Source organism: Podarcis tiliguerta (genome assembly GCF_965153285.1).
Source record: "Podarcis tiliguerta genome assembly, chromosome: 3".
NCBI classification, from domain to species: domain Eukaryota; kingdom Metazoa; phylum Chordata; class Lepidosauria; order Squamata; family Lacertidae; genus Podarcis; species Podarcis tiliguerta.
In genome coordinates this window covers 81094102-81116815 of record NC_139536.1, presented here as the reverse complement: position 1 = coordinate 81116815, position 22714 = coordinate 81094102, and the positions used below count along the sequence as shown (strand labels likewise).

Here is a 22714-nt window from a genome sequence, read left to right as displayed (position 1 = left end):
AAATTTACACACCCCCTGATAAAATCCATGTTTGTATATCATTTTCATGCATTATTTTTCTGTCAGGGAACTGCCATCAGTACTGGAGGGAGAGCGCAAAAGCTAGAGGGATTCCAGAGAGCGTCCAGGGATCGGGAGAAGCAGCCCATCTTCTGGGGAAGAGAATCAGCGTAGCACCAGTGGAGAAGGGGGGGCAGGTGGGGGAAGTGACGAGGCGGTCCCATGACTCCTTGCCAGGGACCAGCGGGGAGAGTAGGGGTCCTCCGTTGCCCACGCCCTCCCTGCGCAGAAGGCTTTCGCGCAGAGAGGGTAGGCGGAGACTAGGTGTCAAAGAGCTTCTTTGCTGGAAGAAGTTTAAGAAACGCCCATTCACAGATTCTGCCAGCGACTGAGTCAGCCACGGGTGAGTGGCGGTCCGGACAGAAAAGGTTCACTTTGGCAGCCCAGCCAGGTGTTTGCACCCAGCCAGGGAGATAGGTGCCTGCTTACGCACGAGCAACCCCTTAGAAACCATTACATTTTCCAAGCACTTCTTACAAATGCATGCATTTCTGTATGCATGATTTGGCTGGAGAACTGCATCGCAAAATTCAGAGGAGTTCAAATTTCTGTTTCAAAGACCTGTTCACGTATTCGTTTGAGAAGAGCAAATTTTGTAAGTTTGCATTAAGATATGAGTGGAACAAAGGTGTCCCCACCTTAATAATGGGTAAGAATCATTACTGTTTCATAGTTTTGCCTGCAGTTCTTGGGCATCCTCTTTTTGTTCTCTCTGGCTTCTGAAATTTCGCTCATCATTACTCACATACTTGTACATCTTTGGAACTATTCCCCCCCCCCCCCGAATTATTTTTATTGTAAACCAGCCTAGGAGTTATTGAACTGAAGGGTGATATGAAAAATAACTAAAATAAGCTGTATTTAGTACAAACTTGCACTGGCTCCCGGTGGAGTACAGGGTCAGGTTTAAGGTGCTGGTTTTGACCTTTAAAGCCCTATGCAGCCTAGGACCCATGTACCTACGGGACCACCTCTCCTGGTATGCCCTGCGGAGGACCTTAAGGTCCATAAATTACAACATTTGGAGGTCCCAGGTCACAAGGTGGTAAGACTGGTCACAACTAGGGCCAGGGCCTTTTCAGTACTGGCCCCGACTTGGTGGAACACTCTGTCACAAGAGACTAGGGCCCTGCGGGACTTGATATCTTTCCGCAGGGCCTCCAAGACAGAGCTGTTTCGCCTGGCCTTTGGTCTGGACTCAGTCTGACCCTTATGTTTCCCTCCCCTTATGGTTTTGATGAGGCTGCATTTTAAATTGCATTTTAACCTGTATTTTAAATTGGTTCCCCCCCTATTATGTTTTTACTGTAATTTTACTATTGTTAGCCACCCTGAGCCTGGCTCTGGCTGGGGAGGGCGGGGTATAAATAAAATGTATTATTATTATCATTTATTATTTTATCCCCCACCCCTATTTTTCTGTGAAGTGTTCATATGGGGACAAGAGGAGTCTCTGTTGGTTAGGTTATTTTTTCTTTCTTTTTGCACTTCTCTGTATACTCCTTCAAAGAAAATGAGACAGTTTTGTGGTACACCTCAAGTAATGTAGGAGGGCAGCACCAATAGGCAAGAAGCACAATGACAAAAGGGAGGGGTATTCCCAAATCTTGCAAACCAACAGTTGCCTTTTTGGATCTTGGTGTATTTCAAGCCTCAGTCCTTCATGGAAGTGGGAGGGGACCACTTGCCTGCTGGTTATGCGGTAAGCTCTAAAAAAAGGGTGTGCTTTACTCATTGACCTGAGAACCAGGAGATGGCTTCTTCAGTCTTGCAGGTGCTGCTGTGAAGCATCCTTAGACTTAAAAGTAATGTGCAGGAATAGGTTGCATTTAAATGAGTTTTGCATGAATATCAGAAGCAGGTTTTTGATGGCCATTTGCCTCTACTCTCTGTGTGCGATTCCACTTCCTGTTTGAGATAAGTAGATGTGAGTACAGTTGTGAGTACAGTTGGCATAGAAAAGTATTTAGTTAAAAGTGCTTCATGCAAAAAGCCGTGTCTCAAGGACACATTCAAGCGAAAGCATCTTGTTTTGAAGTGGCAACCCTCACCTTTTACTTATATCTGTATCAAGAAGGCTGAGTGGGTAAAATTGTCAGCTGCTTTAGAATGTTTAGTCTTATTTCTTTAGTTTTAAATGATGTATAAATGTAATTCTACATAGCTGTTATCGTTTTTTAAAATTAAGGGATGTAAGATATACATGGGAAGGGAAGAGCTAGGGGAGCAGGGTTGAGACTAATCGCAATGGCTCTGGGCAAAGGGAAGTATGGTGTTGAGGTGGGTCAGGCTAGGGAATTGTGGTTCCTGGGGAATCGTGGTTGTCCTATCAGCCAGCCCTTGGTTCTGCAGCTGCTGTTGCTCAGCTCTGAGTAAAACCTCCCTCATCCACGATCTGATGAGACAGATCTGGTTGGTCTCACCCACTTGTGCCCACCTGGGTACTTGATGCTGCATCGGGGCAGACTTGAGAGTCGAGGAGGGGGAGTTGCTGTAGTCTATAGAGATTCTGTCTCTTTCTCCAGGCTCTCTGTCCCAACTGAGACGGGATCTAGAGTGTGTGTTTCTGGCATTGGGCAATTGGGACAGATTAGGGATTCTGCTGGTTTAACACCCGCCTCACTACCCAGCAGTCTCCCTGCCTGAGCTGGCAGAGACGCAGTGTTGAAGATTCCCAGAATGCTGGTTTCAACATCTCTGCTGAGGCTACAGGCTCTGGGGTGGCTCAGAACTTCATAGCTGCCATGATGACCATCACGGATCAACATCACTGGCCCAATGGATGTGGCAAACCACACTCTGGGCCTTGGTTTGTTTCCCAACAGGGCAGGCAGAGGGTGATCTGAAAGTGGGGTAATTAGTCCCTTGTCCTGGCCAGATCACTTCCTTTTGAGGTTTAGGCTTTCAGCACCTTACAGCCTCTGCAGAGGTGGGGGACCTATTAGGATGGTCTGCTCTCAGATTATTGGTTTGTTTTTGTTTTGTATTTTTATGTTGTGAACCACCCTGTGATCTTCAGATGAAGGCAGTATACAAATTTAGAAAATAACAATACTAATAGATTTCTTCTTCTATTTTTGCACATAATTTGCCAAAATAAAACCAGTTTCGACATCAGTTCTATAAGCAATTCTTCTCATACGTCTGCCAAATATGTATATTTGCTAAGGGCATTTTGTGGCTCACCTAGCTTTTCACTGTAGCTCTTCATTCTCAGTCAGGTAGAGCATGTACTTGGTTTCCTCTAATGGCCTCAAAGGCAGAAACACAATATTTCAGCCTGGTAAATTTTTAATGAAAACAGACTAATAGGACTAGGAGATCCTAAGAGGCAGATGAAAACCTTAAGCCGTTTTAGTCCATCTGCTGGAAATAAATGGCAATCTCCTTTGCATTTTAAGCATGGAATGCTTAAAGGAATAGCAAGTAGGCTTTTACAAGGATAAAAATTTGATAGTACAAAAGTTGTGGAAGAATCATCTGTGTTCTTGAGTTCTGTTTATGGTAGGGTAGCATGATATTGAAGAGTGAAGACTATCCAGGGACTTTTCCAGTTTGTTTTGGCACAGCTAATCTCTCAGGATAAATCTGTCTCTGGTGAGAGAACTAATTTGAATTGCATACAGTGTTGAATATATTAGTCAACATTACTGAAAAAGTAGGTTCTTTGAGGCAGAAAATTGATCCCCATGGTGGCAAAGGAAAAATACACCTAGAAACTACAACTCGGAGGAGAAGAAGAAGAAGAAGAAGAAGAAGAAGAAGAAGAAGAAGAAGAAAGAGAGAGAGAGAGAGAGAAACCACAACCCCAAATACATTTTTCTTTGGCTTTGTGGAATCTAAATGAAAATTTGTGGCTGGGCCCTAAGCATGTTTCAGTGGAAATAGAAGGTGATCTCTAACATTTAATCATACTCATGGTAAACGCTTTGAAATCCACGGACTAATATTCTTATAGGAATTTCAAGTGTTTACAGAACTTCACATGCATTATATTGTTGCATTCCTTACAACAACTCTGTCTATATTAATATCCCCCCATATTGCAGATGCTGTGAAAGTAGCTTGCCTAAAGCCCCTTAGCACAGGTGAGGTTCAGACTGGAGACTTCTTCCTTTGAGGTTATTCCATTTAATTGGCTGCTGCGATTAGCTGCTTTCCCATCCTTCATGTGGACTGTCATAATGTTAAGACTAATATTCATTATTGCTTTTAAATGAACAGCTTGTATTTGTGAGATGTGTTCACTCGTAGGATTATGATTGGAAAGAGTCACAAATGTACATTGCCTGATATTACTTCATTTGCCCAATGCCACATAGTGTATTACTTAAATTAACCCACAGGGTGAATCCAAGAATAAAGTTAAATGAACTCTGCTTTGAGCAACTTGGACAAAGAACCAATTCAAATGTGACGAGGAAAACCATGCCATATTCATAAAATCCAAATAAATATTGAATTTGACAGAGAACCAGCTTTATGCTCCCTTTAGTGTTCTTTGCTACTGTGAATATGATCCCCACTGTTTTCTGAAAAGCTTGTATTTGAGACCTTTTACTGAATGCAACCTATGTGGAAATGTTTATTGAGATACACTGGATTAGTTTGTCAATCCCTCTAGACTAGCTTTCTCCAGTGTGTTACTACAGCATGGCCAATGACTGGGGATGATGGGAGTTGTAGTCCAAAACATCTGGGAGGTACAGTTCTAGGCTGTCATTGGAAGACTGATTCAAAGAGGAGAAAGTACATTGGCTCAATAAGCTATGTAAAAATATATTGTGTGCTTTTTTGGATGCTGGACAACTACTTCCCCACAGTCAAATGAGCCTGGTACTTTGCCTTTTGCAGAGCTGCCCTTGGACACATGGCAAAGCTCTTCTGAAACTGAAAAAACCCCTCTTAAAAACCATTTGCAATATAGTGTGAGGGGGGATCTACTGTTCAAAGGAGAAGTGAATATATTAAAAAAATCCCACTGAGCATGTCCAGACTGCTGAGCACACCTAATGTAGTTTTTTGGATCTTAGCCATTGTATTTAAAACATTGTTTTAATGTATTGATATATAAATATTCTTATTTGTGTACTGTGTGAGAAAGAACTGTCTGTTCTTCTTGGACAAAAGCAGCATTGAGAGAATGCCCATGCATTATTATTTTTTTAAAACAAACATTTGTTTGTACTTTTTGAATGACAAACTTAATTAAAAACAGTTTGTCCTGTTATGACTTTGTGTGATCTTTATCAAATGTGTAAAATAAGAATAGTCTTCTGGTCACTGAAGTGACTGTGTAACCATATGATCCTTTTGGATAGGATTAAATCCCTGAAGATATATATATTTATATTACTTATAAAAACAGTAATATTTTCTTTGAAATGGTCACTCAGCAACCAAGTCCTAAATATTTATGCTGAATACATTTGAGGCAGTGGTATTGGCAATGCCAGTCTATCACTGTAGCTTGTGAGAATGTGCTGGATCAGTGACTTATGTTTCCCATTCTGAGTGTCTGATGGCTAATATACAATGGTTTTTAAATGCACTTTTCTGTAAATGAAGAAAAGCAGTGAAGCAGACTCCCACACCTGAGTGCGCTCTAGAAGTTCTGGACTCCCAACTCTGATCAGTCCTGACCACTGGTCATGCTGGCTGGGGCTGATGGGAATTCAAATCCAGAAGCATCTGGAAAGTACTTGGTTGAGGAAGGTTGCTCAAGAGTATGGGCAGAAACTATACTTGGGCTTCCTTAGTAGACAACCATTTTTAGTAATAACTCCTTTCATTACTAAATCTTGTTGTCGAGAAATGCCTACATATTAAAATCTACCCAGTTTGGTTCAGAGTGATTGGCTGTTCTGATTAATTTGCAAATCCCTGGCTCGTCAAGTTACTTTCATGCAAGAGGTATGCTTCCTGGGCATGCCCAGTTGTAAGGCAAGTTAAATAGCACCTGTTAATGACTTTGAAACTAAAATAACCCAGAACACCCTGTAGCACTCCCATTGAAAAGAAATGAAATAATCTAGTAGTTGGAAGTGATCTGTCTACATTTTGTGTTACTAAGTGACTATATAGACTTTTTAAAAAAATCATTATTTTGCTGTTTGGCTGTTGGGAGCCATTTGGGAGAAGTGCTAGAAAGAAAAGAAAATGTGGGTTCCAAGCTATATATGGACTGTTAAGATAATACAATGATTTCCTTACTTTCTACCTTCAGAATGCCTCTTCCATGTCAGTTTAGCTGCTCTGTAGTTCTTGTGTGTTGTTGAATGTTCCAGGGCATGGTGCTAGTTCCCATGGAGCATTGACCATGCCTGACACAGCACTGCCAGGCAAGGAATGTCCAGAGTGAGGAATCAACTCTTTATAAAAGCACACTTACAAGTTAGGAAAAGGCAGGTCCATCGGTCCTCTGACTTTCAGCTACTCCTAGGTGTGCACCCAATGAGGCCGATGCAGCAACAGAGAGCCCTTCCAACCAACCTCAGCTTCTATATCTTCCCCCACCCAAGCTGCACGCAAGCAGGCGAAGACTACACCTGCATGTAACCTGTTTCTGCTCCTCCCTCTTCAGTCCTCTATGGTCTTGGGAGACAGTGGAGCAGGAGAGGTGGGGGCAGGAGGAGGAGGCATGGAAGCCTTAGACTCTATACCAGGCTGACCTATCTCTCCAGACTCCTGCACTTGTGCTTCACTCTCCAATCCTGCAGCTTCTCCTGCTTCTGACTCTCATCTGCTGGCTGCTACAGGCTTCCCCAGATCACGGATTCCTTCTTCCAAGTCAATCTCCAACAACACCCCTTCTCCCGGTTTCCACTCATCAGTACCCAGCCACCACTCCTCAGTGTCCAGACGGTCCCTGGCATTGGGCTACCTTGTGCATCCTGCAACACATCCTATGCATCTTGGTGGCTGTACGTTGTAGACTCCACAATGTCAAGCAAGACTGATAGTGGTAGACAAGCTGTATGTCAGGGCAGCTTGTCCACTGGGGTGACTCTTGATAAGCATAAAGTGAATACCTTGGAAATGACTTCTCTAATAGATTCACGAGTTAAAAATAATTGTCTCACTACCCTTTGATCTGTCTTTACTTTTAATAAAGGGTGTGGCCACTCAGAGGTAATTTGAGTCACAATGAAGAGTGGGTGGAAGCTCTAGGCCCATTATTATGGTGTCAATGGGTGATCCTTACTTACGTTAATAGCTTTGTTTTGGTTTTCTGGTGTAAGTGGGACTAGACTGTCTGAATTGATCTGCGTCTTCTTGCCTATTATGAACGACTTGTAATTATTGCAGGATGTAAGTCATCTTCTTAGAATGTCATGTTGGGAATAGCTGTGTATTCTCAGAGTGATAGTGAAGAGTTTTGCTCAGCAAATGTAAGAAAATTGAAAGTTTGGCTTGGGTGGTGATTTGTCCTCTGAGATTGCAACCTCCTCCAAGAATTGAATGTTTAGGAGCTTAGTGTTTCAAACAACATCCATGCAGATCAAAATTATATATAATAAGGTAACAGTGTGAAAATGCACATAAAGTTTATAGTAAGTGTTGGTCCTGACTCCCTTTCCCAGCAGTGTATTTGTCATATTTTCATAAGGTTTGTTGTATAAAAGAGAATCCCTTGTAGAGGATACCTTTAAAAGTTTGAATGAAATATTGGAGTGACTTCTTGGCTGCCCTGGCCCTCCAGATGAGGGATAACCAATGGGGTGTCATCTATAAATTATGGACTACAGTTGCTGTCATTCCTGGCCATTGGCCATGCTGGCTAGGGCTGATGGGAGTTGTAGTCAAAACCTTCTGGAGAATGTGGCATTGACTACCTCTGCTCCCAATGTTGTGGACACAGCAAGCATGGTCAGGGAAGATGCCAGTTGTGGTCTAACAAGATCTGGAGGTCAAAGCTTCCCCAGCGCTGTTCTAGGGCTGTTGGGTAATTTTAACAAATACATTTGGGAAGCTGAAATGGATGAGTAGTTGTTGGCTAGGTATTGGCAATGGAAGGGAAATGATACTTAAATTTCTTCTTTTTTTTAAATAACATTTCATAGCCAGGGTGGGTGTGAATGTGCTCTTACAGCCACAGAAGGTTCCAGTTTAACAAGTCTAAGCCATTTAAGTTTGTTTGAAGCACATTTAAGAATTATTTTGGCTTTATTCTCCTCCCTAATGGATTAACAAGATAATAGGTTTAAATGCAGCAAATAACAAAACACAGAGATGCTGTGGTGACTGACAGCAGTTGATCTAATTATGTTTTGGAGAAAGGTTCTAGAGCCACTCTTTTACTCTAGGGGAAAGCATAAAAGCAGCAATTAATTGGGTTGTCCTGATAAGGGATAGCAGTGGAATAATTAAAAATGATTACACACCCCGCTTATTTTTAAAGCAGTCTTTTTTCCATTTTGTTCTAGACACAGTCTAATGTACACTTTAAATAAACAACTGTCCCTTGGCTACCAGCTTGCCAGGGGTTTTGCAGATGACTAGTGGTGACCACAGTTCTTGGTTGATCATATGAAATGAGAGTCCCTTTCTCTTCTGTAGGCTCTTCATACATCACAGAGAACTCAGAGGCACAAGAGGTCTTATTTTGTTCTGGATAGCAGAGTCCCTGCTTCTGTTCTAAGTTATTTGCACACTCCCAGGATATCTGGGGTAACAGAGGAAGAGGCGTTCAGTTTCTCACCTCACACTGAGGTTTGGAGAGTCTCAGAAGTACAAGGAGGGATTCCCAAGTCTTGTGTGTGTGCAAGTGGAGTCTAGGGAAGCAAAGTCCATGGTGACGCCAGTAATGACTGGTTCTTCCTCCCAGCTGAAATGTGTGAAAGCCTGCCAAAAGGTTTGTCACTGACAGGAATTACAACAGTCTCTTTCTGCAATAATCTTTAACTCACCAATCATGAGGTGGCATGGATTTCTGTGGGTGTGGAATAGTTGTATAATGGGTTTGGGGACCTCATGTCCCTGGGACAAATGTGCCCCTTCAGCCCTCTCTGTCTGGCCCTTGGAACTTTCCCCAGGCCACAATCCTCACTTCACACCCTGAATGTTTTTGCCTGGCTGGAATGGTGTCCATGAACTCTGATAATGCCTCTTGCTTCTCTTCTTGCTATTGGTGCGTGCATTTTGTAAAGTTAACCAGAAGGGAAAGCAGCCTTGAAGTTTCCAGCCTCTGCTGTGTGACACTGAATGGAATGTAGGTGTCATGGAGATAGTCTGAGTCATGTTATGGTCACCCTATGTAGGGCCCTTGCTAATTGTTCCATATGGCATCTGGAAACTTTTGACATTCTTCTATATATACATATTTGGACGTTATTGTCATGCTCCCTCCCTTTTCTCCTCCTCCTCCGTGTAGATAACACGCAGCCCCCCACTTATTTCCTTGAATATTTTGCTGTCAAGACCAACTGCTATCTTTTTAGTTCTGGGTGTCTCTTCCGTCCCGCCTTAAAAAAAGAAAAAAGATTTTCACCATGGCCGTTATGATGCTCCCAACTGAACACATTCTGCAAGAATTGTGTGTAGATGCAGAATTTAGTTTCCTTTCCGTCTTGCCATAACTTAATTTCCTTTTCCTTTTGCCTTAGTATGTGTATTTGGTGCCAGTGCTCAGCGCTAAAGTATTAAGAACATTTGTAACCAGCTTAATATTAAGGAAAACATTCTTTTAAGTGATGTGAAAAACTCAGTATATAAAAACAATAACATAAAACAATTAATCCCAACATCACTATAATAATAATATTTTTTAAAAAAATTAAGTACTTTTATTATTTATACTCCGCCCATCTGGCCGGGTTGCCATTATCTATAACGGTAGATAAAATTCAAGTCAGAATGACCAAATGCAGGATCCAGCTTCAATAACTAAATTTAGTGGTCAGGGAAAACCTGGACAAAGAACTAGGTCTTTAAAAGACACATAAAACAAACAATGGAAGAAGCATTCCCATATAGCAGGAGGAAGAACATTCCAAAGGGCAGGGGCAAGCAGAAAAAGCTCGTTTCCGTGTCACTGCCAAATGACAGTCCATAGGGCATAGTTTGGCCAATGTGGGCTCCCCTTGCTCATGTGAAGTGAAAATAGATGAAAGTGCCTCTGAGCAGGTGAAGAGTGCAATTCCCTCATCTCCAAATAATTTCAGCACACGTCGGGGAGTAGGAGATGAGGGCATCTGGTTCCAAGGGTACTTTTTCAGCTCCTTTGTCTCCTTTTTAAAAATAGAAATCGAGCATTTATATAAGCACACTTTTGTGTTTGCTTTGTTAATCTTTTCATTAAACCGGCAAGGGAGGGGAAGTAAGTCACCGGTAACTATAGGTTTGTATGTGTGCGCAAATCCTAATTTGCTGCTTCTAAATGTAGTCCTCATTGTGAGCTCGCCAGAAAAGTGCGAAGTCATTTAACAAGCAGTATTCCTAATCGCATGGGTGTCCGGGTGATGCAACCTCTTTCCTGTAAGCTGCTCTCTAAAGGCCACTGTCACACCTGCAAGACAACGCCTACGAGACACGCCACTATTGTAAGCAAGCTCATGCATTTACTGCGCTAATGATTATGTTGCTAATGCTAGTGTTAGCCCAGGAAGCTGTGTTGACTTAGCTGTGTTATGGCATATCCCAAAATGTTTAGGGGTAACTCTCGTTTTCCTACTCATATTGAAATATTGCCCCTCAATGAGGCTAAACTTAGATTCACAAAATGTTTAGGGGTATGCGTAGCCCTGTGTCCCCCCAGAAAAAAAGCATTTAGAACACGTGACTTCCTGTAAAGAGTTCTTGGAACTGGAGTTTACCCATCGCATAGCTACAATTCCCAACATGGAATTCTCTGGGGGAAGTCATGTGCTTTAGATGTTTGGTGTGTATGCAGCCAGACTCTAGTCTACGCTTAACTTTTACCATGGGGTAAAGTGTTGGCACAAGTGTTTCCCTGCCCTCCACAGTGCCAAGGTGTAAAACGGAATTCTGTCCTCTGCCTGTTACTGACATAAATTGGAGACAGGCAAACTTGCTGCATGATGGGCTGCAAGTCATCTGGTGACTTTCGCTTCATAATGTAGTTAGTGAAGAGCAACACTTTCCGTAAGAATGTGGTGAAGCGAACACTTAAAACTGGGTCACAGGCTGGGCTGCCGAAGAGATGAAGCTCTTTAGTTGGGAGTTGTTGGAGCGACAGTGCCTTGAGATGGCTGGTTGACCAGTCATCTACCATATGAGATCTGAATATGCATAGCAGAATTTTCTGTATGTGATCATTCCATTACTTAAAGCCAAGAGCTTTTTATTTTTTACTTGGTGCAGCTTGAAACTTGAGCAGCAACTAATAGAGACCCATTTGAATGTTTGTGCCTCTTCCTCCATTCTGTGTTAGGGATCTGAATAAATGCAGACTCTGTGACGGACGAGTTCCGGAGAACTTGAAAGCTTGCACCCTATGGTGACATTTTAGCCAGCCTAATAAAGGTATTCCGGTAATGTGGATTTTGGAACTTCTGTTATAGGCCAGGGTGTCTGTGTTTACTTTTTGCATTACCATTTATTGTCTACCGGTCAAGTCTATACCTGTTTGGGAGGAAACTATATGCTGCCACTGGGGCTGTTATTGGTACAGTTCTATTGTTCAAAGTCTTTCTGTCTGATTAGGCTTTGAGACTAGCAGATTTCTTCATGAATGCCCAACCCATGGGCTTCAATGAGCTTTATCCTGGTTTCTCAAATAGGTGAGGAACTGCCTGACATAATCCAAAAGTTATTATGTGAAGAGACTTTTCTGGGATCAGTCCTTCGTTCCATGTATTCAATATTTTAACAGGTGACCTTTGGTAAAAATAGTGATATGGTTGGTGAGATTTGTAGATGGCATCACACTGGAAGGTATTTTTAATTAATAGCAGAAGTGGCAAGCTTATGTAGGTTAAGATGGAGTAACAGAAAGATAGTGAAATCTTGTGGAAGAGTGCATATTGTGATGGATTTAGGGACTAATGATAACCTTTGCTTTTTGGTTAGATCTGCTACCTAGGAACCCAAAGCTATCTGATAACTACTCATGTGTTACAGTGGCAAAAAGAAAAAAAAGGCAAATGTAGCATACTGGATGCAGTAAAGCATAAAAAAAAATGTTCAGATGGCAAAGGCTGCAATTTGCTGAGATTTATGTGCAGGAATGAATCCTCTTGATGTCATGAAATTACTGCTTGTAGCGTCACCAAACGGATGTGCAAGCAAGCGCCAATTTCCAAGGGGAATGCATCGCTATGATTTCACTCTTGGAAAGATTTGTAACCTCTTCCTGTTCATTATACAAAAATTATTTTAGCTGTGGGAAGATAACTAGAAAGAAGAGGGTATGAGTTGTACTATCACTCGGGCGATAGCCGATGTGATGCCCTGCAGATGTTTTTGAACTCTAGCTCCCATCAGTCCAAGCCAACATGGTGAATGGACGGGAATTATGGAATGGAGTGTTTATAAGAGCCAAGGTAAGTTTTTGCATGTAGTTCAGTTGATTCCCAAGCACGAATTTCTACATGGTTGCAGCCCATGGCATCTATAAAGGATTTTTTACAATTTGCTCTTTTATGCCATAGTATGCTTCACTTTCTTCAGCAGTGTTTTATGCTGGATTGTTTTATTTGATGTTTTAAAGTAGATCATAAACCGCTTTGAGATTCCCCCCCCTCAAAAAAAATACAAAGCGGTATAGAAATGAAAATAAAAATAAAATTTCAGCTTAATTTAAAACTATGCTGCTCATCAAATCGCCTTTCAGCTCCCATTATATCCCCCACTCTCCTCTCCTTAGACCATTTGATAGACCAAGTCAGTGGCATTAGATAAATAATTCAGTGCACTTTTAATAAATGTTTGATATTAGAGCTAGAAATTGCAACCACAACAGAAATTCACTTATTACTTGCAGTAGGATTGCTCAAGTCTTAGGATAATCCAAGACCCCCTACTAAAAACAGAAACAATAACATAAGTAATGAAACTGTGGATGCCTAATTAATATAAAGGGCCAATATTTGATTAGATATGCCTGTACAACGATAGTGTAAGATACAGTGAGAGAATGCATGGAAGTAAATAATCACATATTGTTTTCAGGGCTTCTACCCACCACGCCCTGACAGTTCACCAGCATCAAATCTCTAACTGCCTCTTTATTAGTGCTAGCTCTGGATATAATAGACATAGGATTCAGTTCTGGACAGGGGTCCACTTCTTCCAAAAGAACAGGTGTATAGTTTGGTGGTGTTCCTAGGTCAATCTCAGCCATTGAAAGCTCAGGTGTCTTCTGTGGTGAGGAGCACCTATTACCAGCTTAGGTTGGTGTGCCAACTATGCCCTTTCCTGGCTAGCTTAGTCATTGTAATCTTAAAATTGGACTACTGTAATGCACTCTATGTAGGGCTTGCCTTTAGGATTGGTCTGGAAGCTGCAGCCAGGGTGTTGAGCGAAACACCTGAGCACTCGCATGTTACACCTGTGCCAGGGCAACGACATTGGCTGCAATCAGCTGCAAGCCATGTTGAAGCCCTGAACAACTTAGGATCAGGTTGCCTGAAAGACCAACGACCCCTGTGTAGACCTGCAAGTTCACTTCGATCATCTGGGGAACAGGCATGTTCTGCTGTTTCCCCTGTTTTGTGGAATGTCCTTCCCCATGATATGTGAAACAGTTGCTTCAGACATCTTGTAAAGACTTACTTTTTTGCCCGGATTTCCTGTCACCCATAAAATTGGACCCTGATTTATGTGTATGAAACTCCCAAATCTGTTTTATTTGCTTTTCTGTGCTTTCATATTGTTTTATTGATTTTGGCTGTATTTCTGTTTTAATGGATACTTTATTTATATTGTGCAAAGTGTTTATATTATATTTATATTGCACTTAGAGGTTTTAAAGATCTTAAGTTGTTTAGAAACGTTTTTAAATAAAACCAAAACCAAACCATAATGCCTTTATCTGAGGTGCAGGCTATTTTCCAGCCCAAGAACATCTAAGGGATGTTATCCTGTTTTGACAGGATAAGTGTTTGAAGCAGTGAAAAGGTATACTTTTCATATAATATGCAATTACATGGGGAATTCATTCTCAAAGGATAATGCTATATAGTACACTATTCTTAATTAACAGGCCCAAAGAAATTTATCTGGTTCACCCAGGTTTTAGACAGCTGCCTGTTTGTTGGCTGTTTCTCACTGAGTTGCTGATCAGAGGGCACATGTGCAAGGCCATTTTCAGTGATTCAGATATTTACACGTGTTGGAATTATGAAGGTATAAAATGGGGATGGAGAACCTGTGACTTTCCTGATGTTTCTAGACTACCAGCAGCTCTGACCATTGGCCATGTTGACTGTGGCTGATGGGCATGGGAACATCTGGAGGGCAGATGCTTGCATAGAATCGCAACTAAAACGATCAGTAGTGAAATACGTCCAAAATAATAGTGTTTGCCAGAAGCTATGAATAACTAATCAAAACTGAAATACACTTATGATAGATGCATATTTGTACCACAGTATTGTGGCACATGCTTAATACTGAATTATGTTTGATATTTGTTTTATAAATAAATTTATAAAGTTACCGTAATCATAGGTTACCATTAGGGACACACCTCATACAAGGTATAATAAAACTACAATACAGTTCAAAACAAAATTAGGAAGTCAAAGTTGAAGAAAAAAGGCAGTCAAAGTTGAAGAAAAGATCTTGGAAGATAAAAGTTGGAAAAATATTTACTTTCATTATTATCATTTCGGGTGTGGGTGTGTGGGTGTCTGCACATATGAGTGTTTTTGTATGCAATGTTTGGGAGGAAATAAGACAGTAAATAACAAATAACAAACTAAATATTGATGTATGTAATTTTTATTTCTTTATTATGTTTGTGGTGGTATGGCTGTATTGTTTTTTGTAACATAAAATCATTCAATAAAAATTATTAAAACAAAACAACAAAACAAAATTAGACACATTAATTGGCAGCAGTTCAGTTTTTTTTAAAAAAGAATCACAGGCCCCTTTATTAATTTATTAAAAACAAATTAAGGAAACAGTATAGGTTCCAGTAGTTGAAAAGTTCTATATCATAAAAGATATGGTTACCATATTTCAAAATGTGAAAATCCGGACACAAAAGTTCTTGAGCTTTGCTTTTTTTTTTTAACCCCCCCTCCAAAAATGAAGTTTTTAACCTATTTTTAGGGGAATCTCAAAAAACAACACACATCACAAAACCACACTTCCTGTATGGGCTGCCATACGCCCGCTTTTCAAACATTCCACCTGGACGCCATTTTCGATGGACAAATCCCAGCTGTGTCAGGGAAATTCCAGATGTATAGCAGCTCTGTAAAAGAGCTCTGTAAACTCATAAAATAAAGGCTTATGACTCAACTATGTGTAAAGGCACAGTTTGAAGTGCGAACAAAAATATCCTCACATTAGGTTGAATTGATAGTAAATAAGAAACCATTGCAAACGCCCTGGTTTAATTTCAGTAGTGTATAATAGCTCAATTGTTGGACACAAATGTGGCATCAGGGAAAGAAATAGTCTGTTTTGTCAATGGAAAAAAGGAGTCTCTTGAGTAAACAAATGAATTGAAGTTCCTACTTTGTGGAACTGGAATTTAAAAAGTGACTACTTCCTCAGACAACTAACTGACCTTTTATTGTAGGCCTGGTGGTTAAGAGATTATACATTTTAATTTCAGGGTAGCTTGCTTGTGCAGCCTACTTGAACATCTGGAGAAATGGCAGTGTGTGCCCTGGTAACAATGTTCCTTTGGTTTTCGTGGTTGTCCGAAATGAATGTTGTTCTCCAAGTACTGTATGCTAAAAATAAATCAGGGGCTAGTGAAAGTCATGGCCTCTTTAGATCCAATACACTTTCAATATTCTAAAGAGCCATTACCATTCATAGCATTGGATTTTTAGTGTATGCAAAATTTAGGAGCCAGTTAACTTCTCATAGGCACCTAGTTAGTGGTAAAAACTTGCTTCTTGACCTTGGAGCTACTGTGGCTACTGGATGATTGGAGGTTGGATAAAAAGTGGAGCCCAAAGTTATGAAGGAATTGAATATATTTCAACCTACAGAAAATGTGGCTTATATCTGATTTGTACAGTTCTAAATAAAGAAATAAATATGGCCACCGGCCAGGTCTGACTGAATACAGATGTTGTTCAAAAGGATTTGCTCTATGTTGCTCAGCACACATGACCAGGATAATCGGGTGTTGTGAACTGCTTGGAATGTAGCTGAAGGCTTCCAAGTTAACATAAACTGGACTTGACTTCACAGTGTAGAGCCACAAACTTTCATTTTGTGGACAAAAGTGCTCATGTTTAATACTTAAGGTTCTGCAAGCTTTAGTTTTGCTGGCAAAAGCTGAAGTCTTTCTTCTGTCCTTGCGATTAATAAGGCCATTTACGGATTGAAAGCATTTGCAGGCATCTCTGGGGTTTTTTTGTGGTCTGGAAGCAGGGATTCTATACATTCCATATTATTTTCCCCTTGAGTTGGGGGAAATGCCCATACAGAAATCCAGTGCTTTTTAGAACTTTATGTAATGCAGAATTAGATGGTAGAGTGCCAAATTGTGTATGCAGAGATTCATTTTGTGTGTGTTTGTGTTTGTGTGTGTTACTGCTCTCCTATTTTTTAAAAAAACAACAACAACAATTGTGCATGTAATAAGTTAGCAGGGAGAGGACTGTTCTAAGCTCCCCCCTCCCCATATATTGGTTGCAGAGAAGTACTCTGCATATATATATGCAGAGTACTTCTTTCTGATTGGACAAACATTTAAAAATAATCGTACACAACCCATCAGCATTCTGAAATAAGGCAGAATTCCACTACTGCCTTCTGTGGCTTGGGTCTGGCACCTGTGGCCCTCCAGATGTTGTTGGATTCCAACTTCTGTCAGCCTCAGCAAGCATGCCTAATGATCAGGGATGGTGGAGGTGGTAGCTCAGCAACATCTGGAGGGCCACATGTTCCACATTTAGATGATTTGAATGACCTACGATGAGCCTTGGGCTTGTGTGCTCCACTATCCTTTCCCCCAGTTCATATGTAAGGGTAATTGGTTTAATCCAGCTTTGGCTCTTTTCCTGTCCACATGGGCAAAAGAGGAGAGCCCTGACGTTGCACCTTCTTCTCAATCATCTCTAAGCCACCTTCTGAACTGGAGCAAGGGAATGTGTAGAATGGCTTTTGGATTCCAAATTTATAGACAACTCCAGAGCACCGGAGATCACAGTTCTTGAAGCCTCTTCCCAGAGGCTGTGGCAGTTACGACTTGATGCAGCTCTATGGCTCCTTCGATGCAGCGGCCATGTTCAAACCATGGTAACATTTGGGCACCTGTTTCTCCCAGTTCTGCCTATATTCCTGTTCACCTCAGCCCAGTAGGACCAGCCCAAGCACATTCTAATGCCTGAGATGAAGAAAACGCATATGGTAGCACCCTTGTCCTCTGTGGTAAAAACCAGAATGCAAAATTCAATTAAAGAAGGGGAGGTATCTTGTCAGTAAAATATTGCCTAACGTGTGTTGCCTGAGGCAGCTGCCTCACAGGAGAAAGCTATTTGACAAGATTTCTTTCCTCTAGAAGCAAATTCAGCCTTATTCCCTTTCCACCTCTGCTGTTGAGGGACTGCTGCCGACTGTCGCCACTCTTGTGGGAATGTCTCTGATCAAGCTGAGCTTGACTCCTATCACCTCAGTATGATTTCAGTGCCTGTTATGGCTCTCTCCTTACTCGTAGGAGTGAAAAATCTGCTTGTTTGGCAGGCCTTTTTAAAGGAAGGATATGTGAGCCCTTCCTGTCCAATGTAGCTCCATTATTGCCTAGCGATAATGTCTACATTTGTGCACTGCTGCAGGTTAAAAAAGGAAGGAAACTACTTTGAGGTAATTGAGGGGCTTTTATGACTGATGACTGGCACTTTGTGGCAGAATATTTTCTAACTGATTTATTGTGTCACAACGTTTCATCACGCACACACAAATCTTACAATAGGGTTTTGTTTTTGAGTGACACAGAAGTTGCCACAGCTGGGAGTCAGAAGAATGAAACAACCATTGAGGGTGGGGGAGAGGGGCGAGATCCAAAAACAGTTTAAATACAGTGTAGTTAAAAGACTGTGGCATATTTACATGAAGGCATGGGCAGCGTCAGTCATGTAATCCAAAAGTTGGGATTGGCCACTCAGTGCATGTATTCTCCATGTGATAGTCTGTCAACACCCTGTTCAGAATTCTCTGCCTTTATGTGAATATGTACATTTATGGGTATATACAGTGCTTTTTTCAGGGGGGGGGGGTGCAGGGGTACACATACCTCTAAACATTTTGTGAATCTTTGTACTTTTGTCCATTTACTGTATTTATTTTCCCCAATTCGAACTATAAAATGGTGATTTTCTTGGAGTCAAAATGAGAGTACCCCTAAACATTACCTGCCCTTTCCCATAAGTCCCTGGGCAATAAAATGCACTTATTAGTCAAATGAACAATTACAGCCGTAAAGCCGTAGAAGCAGTTAAAAACAGGTCCACATATAAATCAATTTGAAACAATTCCATATACAAAAATTACAAACATTTGAAAACAATGCTATATATGAAAACAGTTGTATGTGTGCTTAGTATACATATATGTAATATGATCTCTCTCTCCTGCATCAAGCGAGGCGCCAGGTTAGATTGCCTACAAGATGTCTCCTCTCTCCCCAAAATTTTAATGCACATTTTAAGTAAATAAATTAGTTGCTTCCATAGCAACACAAAAAAGTCTTTTTATTTTAAAATTTGTTGAAATTTGTCAAAACAAAACAGTTTGAGGATTGCCAGGATAGAAGTTCATTGCAAACTCCTTGAATTTAAGGTCATGTTTCTGTACAAGAGCTGTGTGCGCAATGGAACGTTGAGACATTTCCCCCCCATGTTACAGCTGCTCCTTTGAAATCTCAGTAAGAGTCTCCCAAGAGGCAATTGGGAAGCGCACAATTCTTGGCGTGTGTGGTGAAAGGGTGAATGCTGTTTATTTCCTTTTTCTGTCAGTTTTACTTTTGGAAAATTCTCTTGTGAAATCCCAATTTGCCTTTTAGATTTGGAGGAACAAATCAAAGTGAAGCACTTCAAAAAGAACCTGAATGCCTCTTGAGGCAAACTTGCCCATCTACATTGCGGTGTTTCCCTGTAACTTGTATACATTTTTTCATTCTGAAGAATGGAGCTGTCTCTCTCTCGATAAGAGTCGCTGAACTTAGCAATAAAACCTCGGCTTTGCAAATTTGACATATAGAATGAGAAACATCAAACACCGGAAAAGGTCCACCAATATTCACTTGCTGTGTTACATAAATTTCGGCAGCGTTTGTGAAGGGGAAGTTCTAAGTAGACGGCACTTTTTTTTATTACCATCATAAAATATGTTTTGGATCAGCATACTAAATAGTTTAGATGCATAAATATGATACCTGTTTTTCTGTCATAGATGCTTCGGATCTCTTGGCCTGAGTCCTTATGTAGATCTGAAATAATAAATCAGTAATAAAGGGACAAGAAAAAAAGGTTGTTTGTTAAGCGGAGATTTGAGTGTATTTAATTACCAGTGGAATTACTGCAGGACGCTTTGTATTTAATAGTGTGGATGTGAGTTGACAAATAGCTTGCCAAGAGTATTAGATTAATTTTAAGCTGTGTAATCTTGATCCAAAATGGATATGATATGATGCAATGCAATGCTATACATAGTTAGAAATTTATAGAACCATGCTTAAATAAAAAAGATCCATTTTATGTATCAACTGCCTCTTTCAGTTGCTTCGTTCAAGAGACAAACTGAAGTATTGCTATTGGACCAGAAGCCCACTCTTTGTATTCATCATGACTTTTTCTACTAGACTGTTAGGGATTTTATTCTCAGACTTTTGCACCTTAATAACTCCTGCCTAATGTATTGGGTTTTAAATATAATATTCACACTTTCTATCTGTCTTCCATCTGTCTTATTGTAGAATTAGCGTTGTGGTTGTTATCCTCCTATCTCCAGTTCCTGAGAAGAGAACTGAGAAAGATGTGGGTGTAATGCCCACATGTGTTGAAAGTCAAGTAAACAGGAACTAAAAAACAAAACAAAACCCCAAGCACTGGAACATTTAAAAGACATAGGATCTACACTGCTAAATGGAACAAAGTTTAGTCTTTGAAGTGTGAGAACAATCCATAGCCTTTCCTCAGAAAATATTACTTAAAGCAGCATGGCTCTCTCATTGAGGGGACTGATCAAATTCATACCTCCTTAGTTTTAGCAACTCTACAGCAACTCCACAGGGATTTGGAGTCCAGTCATTATTCAAGCTCTGATAAATGCAAAAATATTTGTTAAATATTTCTCAACTCAGTTGTATCCCCTCATTTTGTGTGTTTGGAGAACTGGGAAACTGAAATCAGCACATGCTACTTGAGTTAGTATAACCTTTCCTAAGAAGTGGCTGAGCTAGACCTTTTCCTTCTCCAAATATTTGGAATATACCTGCAGTGTTAAACATGTAAGGAGAATCTTACCGGATGGCTGATTGATTTACCTTCATTTTTTCCCCTTCTCTCTATAGAAAATAACTCCTCAAAATGGAGGATGGGAAGCCTGTCTGGGCTCCGCACGCGACTGATGGGTTTCAGATGGGATTGATTGTGGATATTGGCCCTGATACCTTAACAATTGAACCTCTAAATCAAAAAGGCAAGGTAAGTATCTCCAAAAAGGTGATTACAAACCTTTGAAGAAATTGTCTTAGTTGAAGAGAAGGTGTATGCAATGAGGCTGAGGCTGTTTGTCAAGTAATTTAGAATATTGATCTTACTTACAGCTTTGTTCCTATGACACATGACTTGGGGTGCCAGACTGCCTTTGAAGCTCCACTCAGTGGCTTCATCTGTGTTATGGCCTGCTGTTGGGGGGGGGGAAGTATTCCAAAGTACACAGTTCTGTTAAGGCCTCTGAAAGCGGAAGTAGGAAATGTGTACTATGCCATATGGGGACTTGTAAATACACTGCTTTCTTTTCTGCATTTCCTACTCTGATCAAAGTTCTCTGCCTTATCATGTACCTAGTTTTAAACTGGAAGTTGTTGTGGTTGGGTGAGTTGGTCAAGATCCAGATTTTTTCAGGTGATTGATCATTCCTCAGGAAAACCTACCGTATTGGCCCGTATATAAGCCACACCCAAATATAAGCCGCTCCATTCCTTGCTGCTCCTGGCTGCATACTGGGCGGGGGGAGCCATGTTGTGTTGCTGGTGGCCTTTCCCCTTCCTTGCTCTCTCCCTTCCTGGCCTTGGGGGAGAGGACGGGGGACTACGTGTGGGGCGGGTGCCACGCTCCTGCTGCGCTCCTGCTGCGCTCCTGCCGCTGCTTGCCCCACGCTCCTGGCTGCATACCGTAATGTCGTGAATATAAGCTGCACTTGTAACTTTTCATGGTCGGAATTTGGGGAAGAAGTGAGGCTTATTCAGGCCAATATGGTATACAGTGGTTCCTCAGGTTACATATGCTTCAGGTTACAGACTCTGCTAACCCAGAAATAGTGCTTCAGGTTAAGAACTTGGCTTCAGGATGAGAACAGAATTCGTGCACCGGCGGCGTGGCAGCAGCAGGAGGACCCATTAGCTAAAGTGGTGCTTCAGGTTAAGAACAGTTTCAGGTTAAGAACAGACCTCTGGAACAAATTAAGTACTTAACCTGAGGTACCACTGTATTTTTGTCTTTTATGAGATATAACAAGCAGCCACGAAGTGTTACTATAATGCACCTTTGGGCAACTTAATCTTGAATGTATTCTTGTTGTCAATCTTATGTCCCACCCAAGTGAAAGACCTATATTTTCTGGAAGAGCAGTACTTTACAGTGTCAGAATCCCTTCCAGCTCTACAATTCTATGAATCTATAGCTCTCTAGTCTTAAATTATCCATTATAAAATCATTGTGGATACTTCTTTGAGAAAATTGAGATTAATCGATGCTGTATGAACAATTGTTGGGACTTTTCAGCATGTTTAAGCACCATTCATGGGAGACAATAATACTTGAGAATCTGCTGGATTGTGAGGCAACGGCTGTAAGAGGCTCGTTGAGAAATGTCATAGCAATGATTTTGATGTGTCTGTTTAAGATTCAGCACCTCTTCAGAGGCAAAGTGGATGTAGGCCACAGAAAACCGGAAGGGTTACACCTTTGTTATCGCTGTCACTTAAATTGATACGGTAACTTGGTTCAATGTTAAAGCTAAGATGGATCTATTAACAAGACTTTAGCTGTCACGATGTATTTAATTTTAGTTTGTAAGAGATACTTGTTCGGTGAAATTGTTACTCACATTGCTAATTGTCTCTGTAAGAATACTTGGCAAATGTCGTGTTTCATACCAATTTATGCACAGTATATATCTGGGATCTGGAGCTACTTTATTTCTAGGTAGATTACAACTAGACTGCTGTACGTAAATCTGTAATAGACACTGAAAATCATGGTCATGCTTCTGCTCACTTCTCTCCCATAATGGGTTGGGTCCAGACTTAACTACTAATGGTGGTAGTAATACTGGC

The 22714-nt window shown here is 40.9% G+C and overlaps 2 protein-coding genes across 8 annotated transcripts in view; one reads left to right on the top strand and one right to left on the bottom strand.

Annotated features, from left to right (window-relative positions):
* The window catches only part of MYO6 (myosin VI), a 106404-nt gene that overhangs the window by 10770 nt on the left and 72920 nt on the right, over positions 1-22714 (top strand). For all 6 annotated transcript variants that reach the window (XR_014508883.1, XM_083431145.1, XM_083431144.1 and 3 more), the window contains exon 2: positions 20726-20858. Coding sequence is in view for 5 of the 6 variants with exons in the window: in XM_083431145.1 (XP_083287271.1) it covers positions 20742-20858 (117 nt within the window). In the remaining variant the exon portion in view is untranslated. The remainder of the gene's footprint in view (positions 1-20725; positions 20859-22714) is intronic.
* Positions 9935-21470, bottom strand: LOC310673190 (uncharacterized protein). 2 transcript variants are annotated; one of them, XM_083431221.1, is made up of 4 exons: positions 21311-21470; positions 20975-21061; positions 19589-19642; positions 9935-10289 (listed from the first exon to the last, which is right to left on the bottom strand). In XM_083431221.1, exons 1-4 carry the CDS (start codon positions 21354-21356, stop codon positions 10204-10206), a joined length of 273 nt encoding a protein of 90 aa, XP_083287347.1. In that variant the 5' UTR covers positions 21357-21470; the 3' UTR covers positions 9935-10203. The 2 variants fall into 2 exon arrangements, 1 of the variants encoding a protein (XP_083287347.1); XR_014508888.1 differs by lacking the exon at positions 9935-10289 and having other exon boundaries at positions 19440-19642; positions 21221-21470.

Bases quoted from the DNA above. Each gene is read 5' to 3' on its own strand.
- LOC310673190 (XM_083431221.1), bottom strand. From the start codon at position 21,356: ATGGAGCGGCTTATATTTGGGTGTGGCTTATATACGGGCCAATACG. The intron at 21,062-21,310 runs GTAGGTTTTCCT...CCCCCCCAACAG, and splicing joins CTTATATACGGGCCAATACG to CAGGCCATAACACAGATGAA. The intron at 10,290-19,588 runs GTATCATATTTA...ATTTTTAAAAAG, and splicing joins CATCTATGACAGAAAAACAG to GAGACAAAGGAGCTGAAAAA.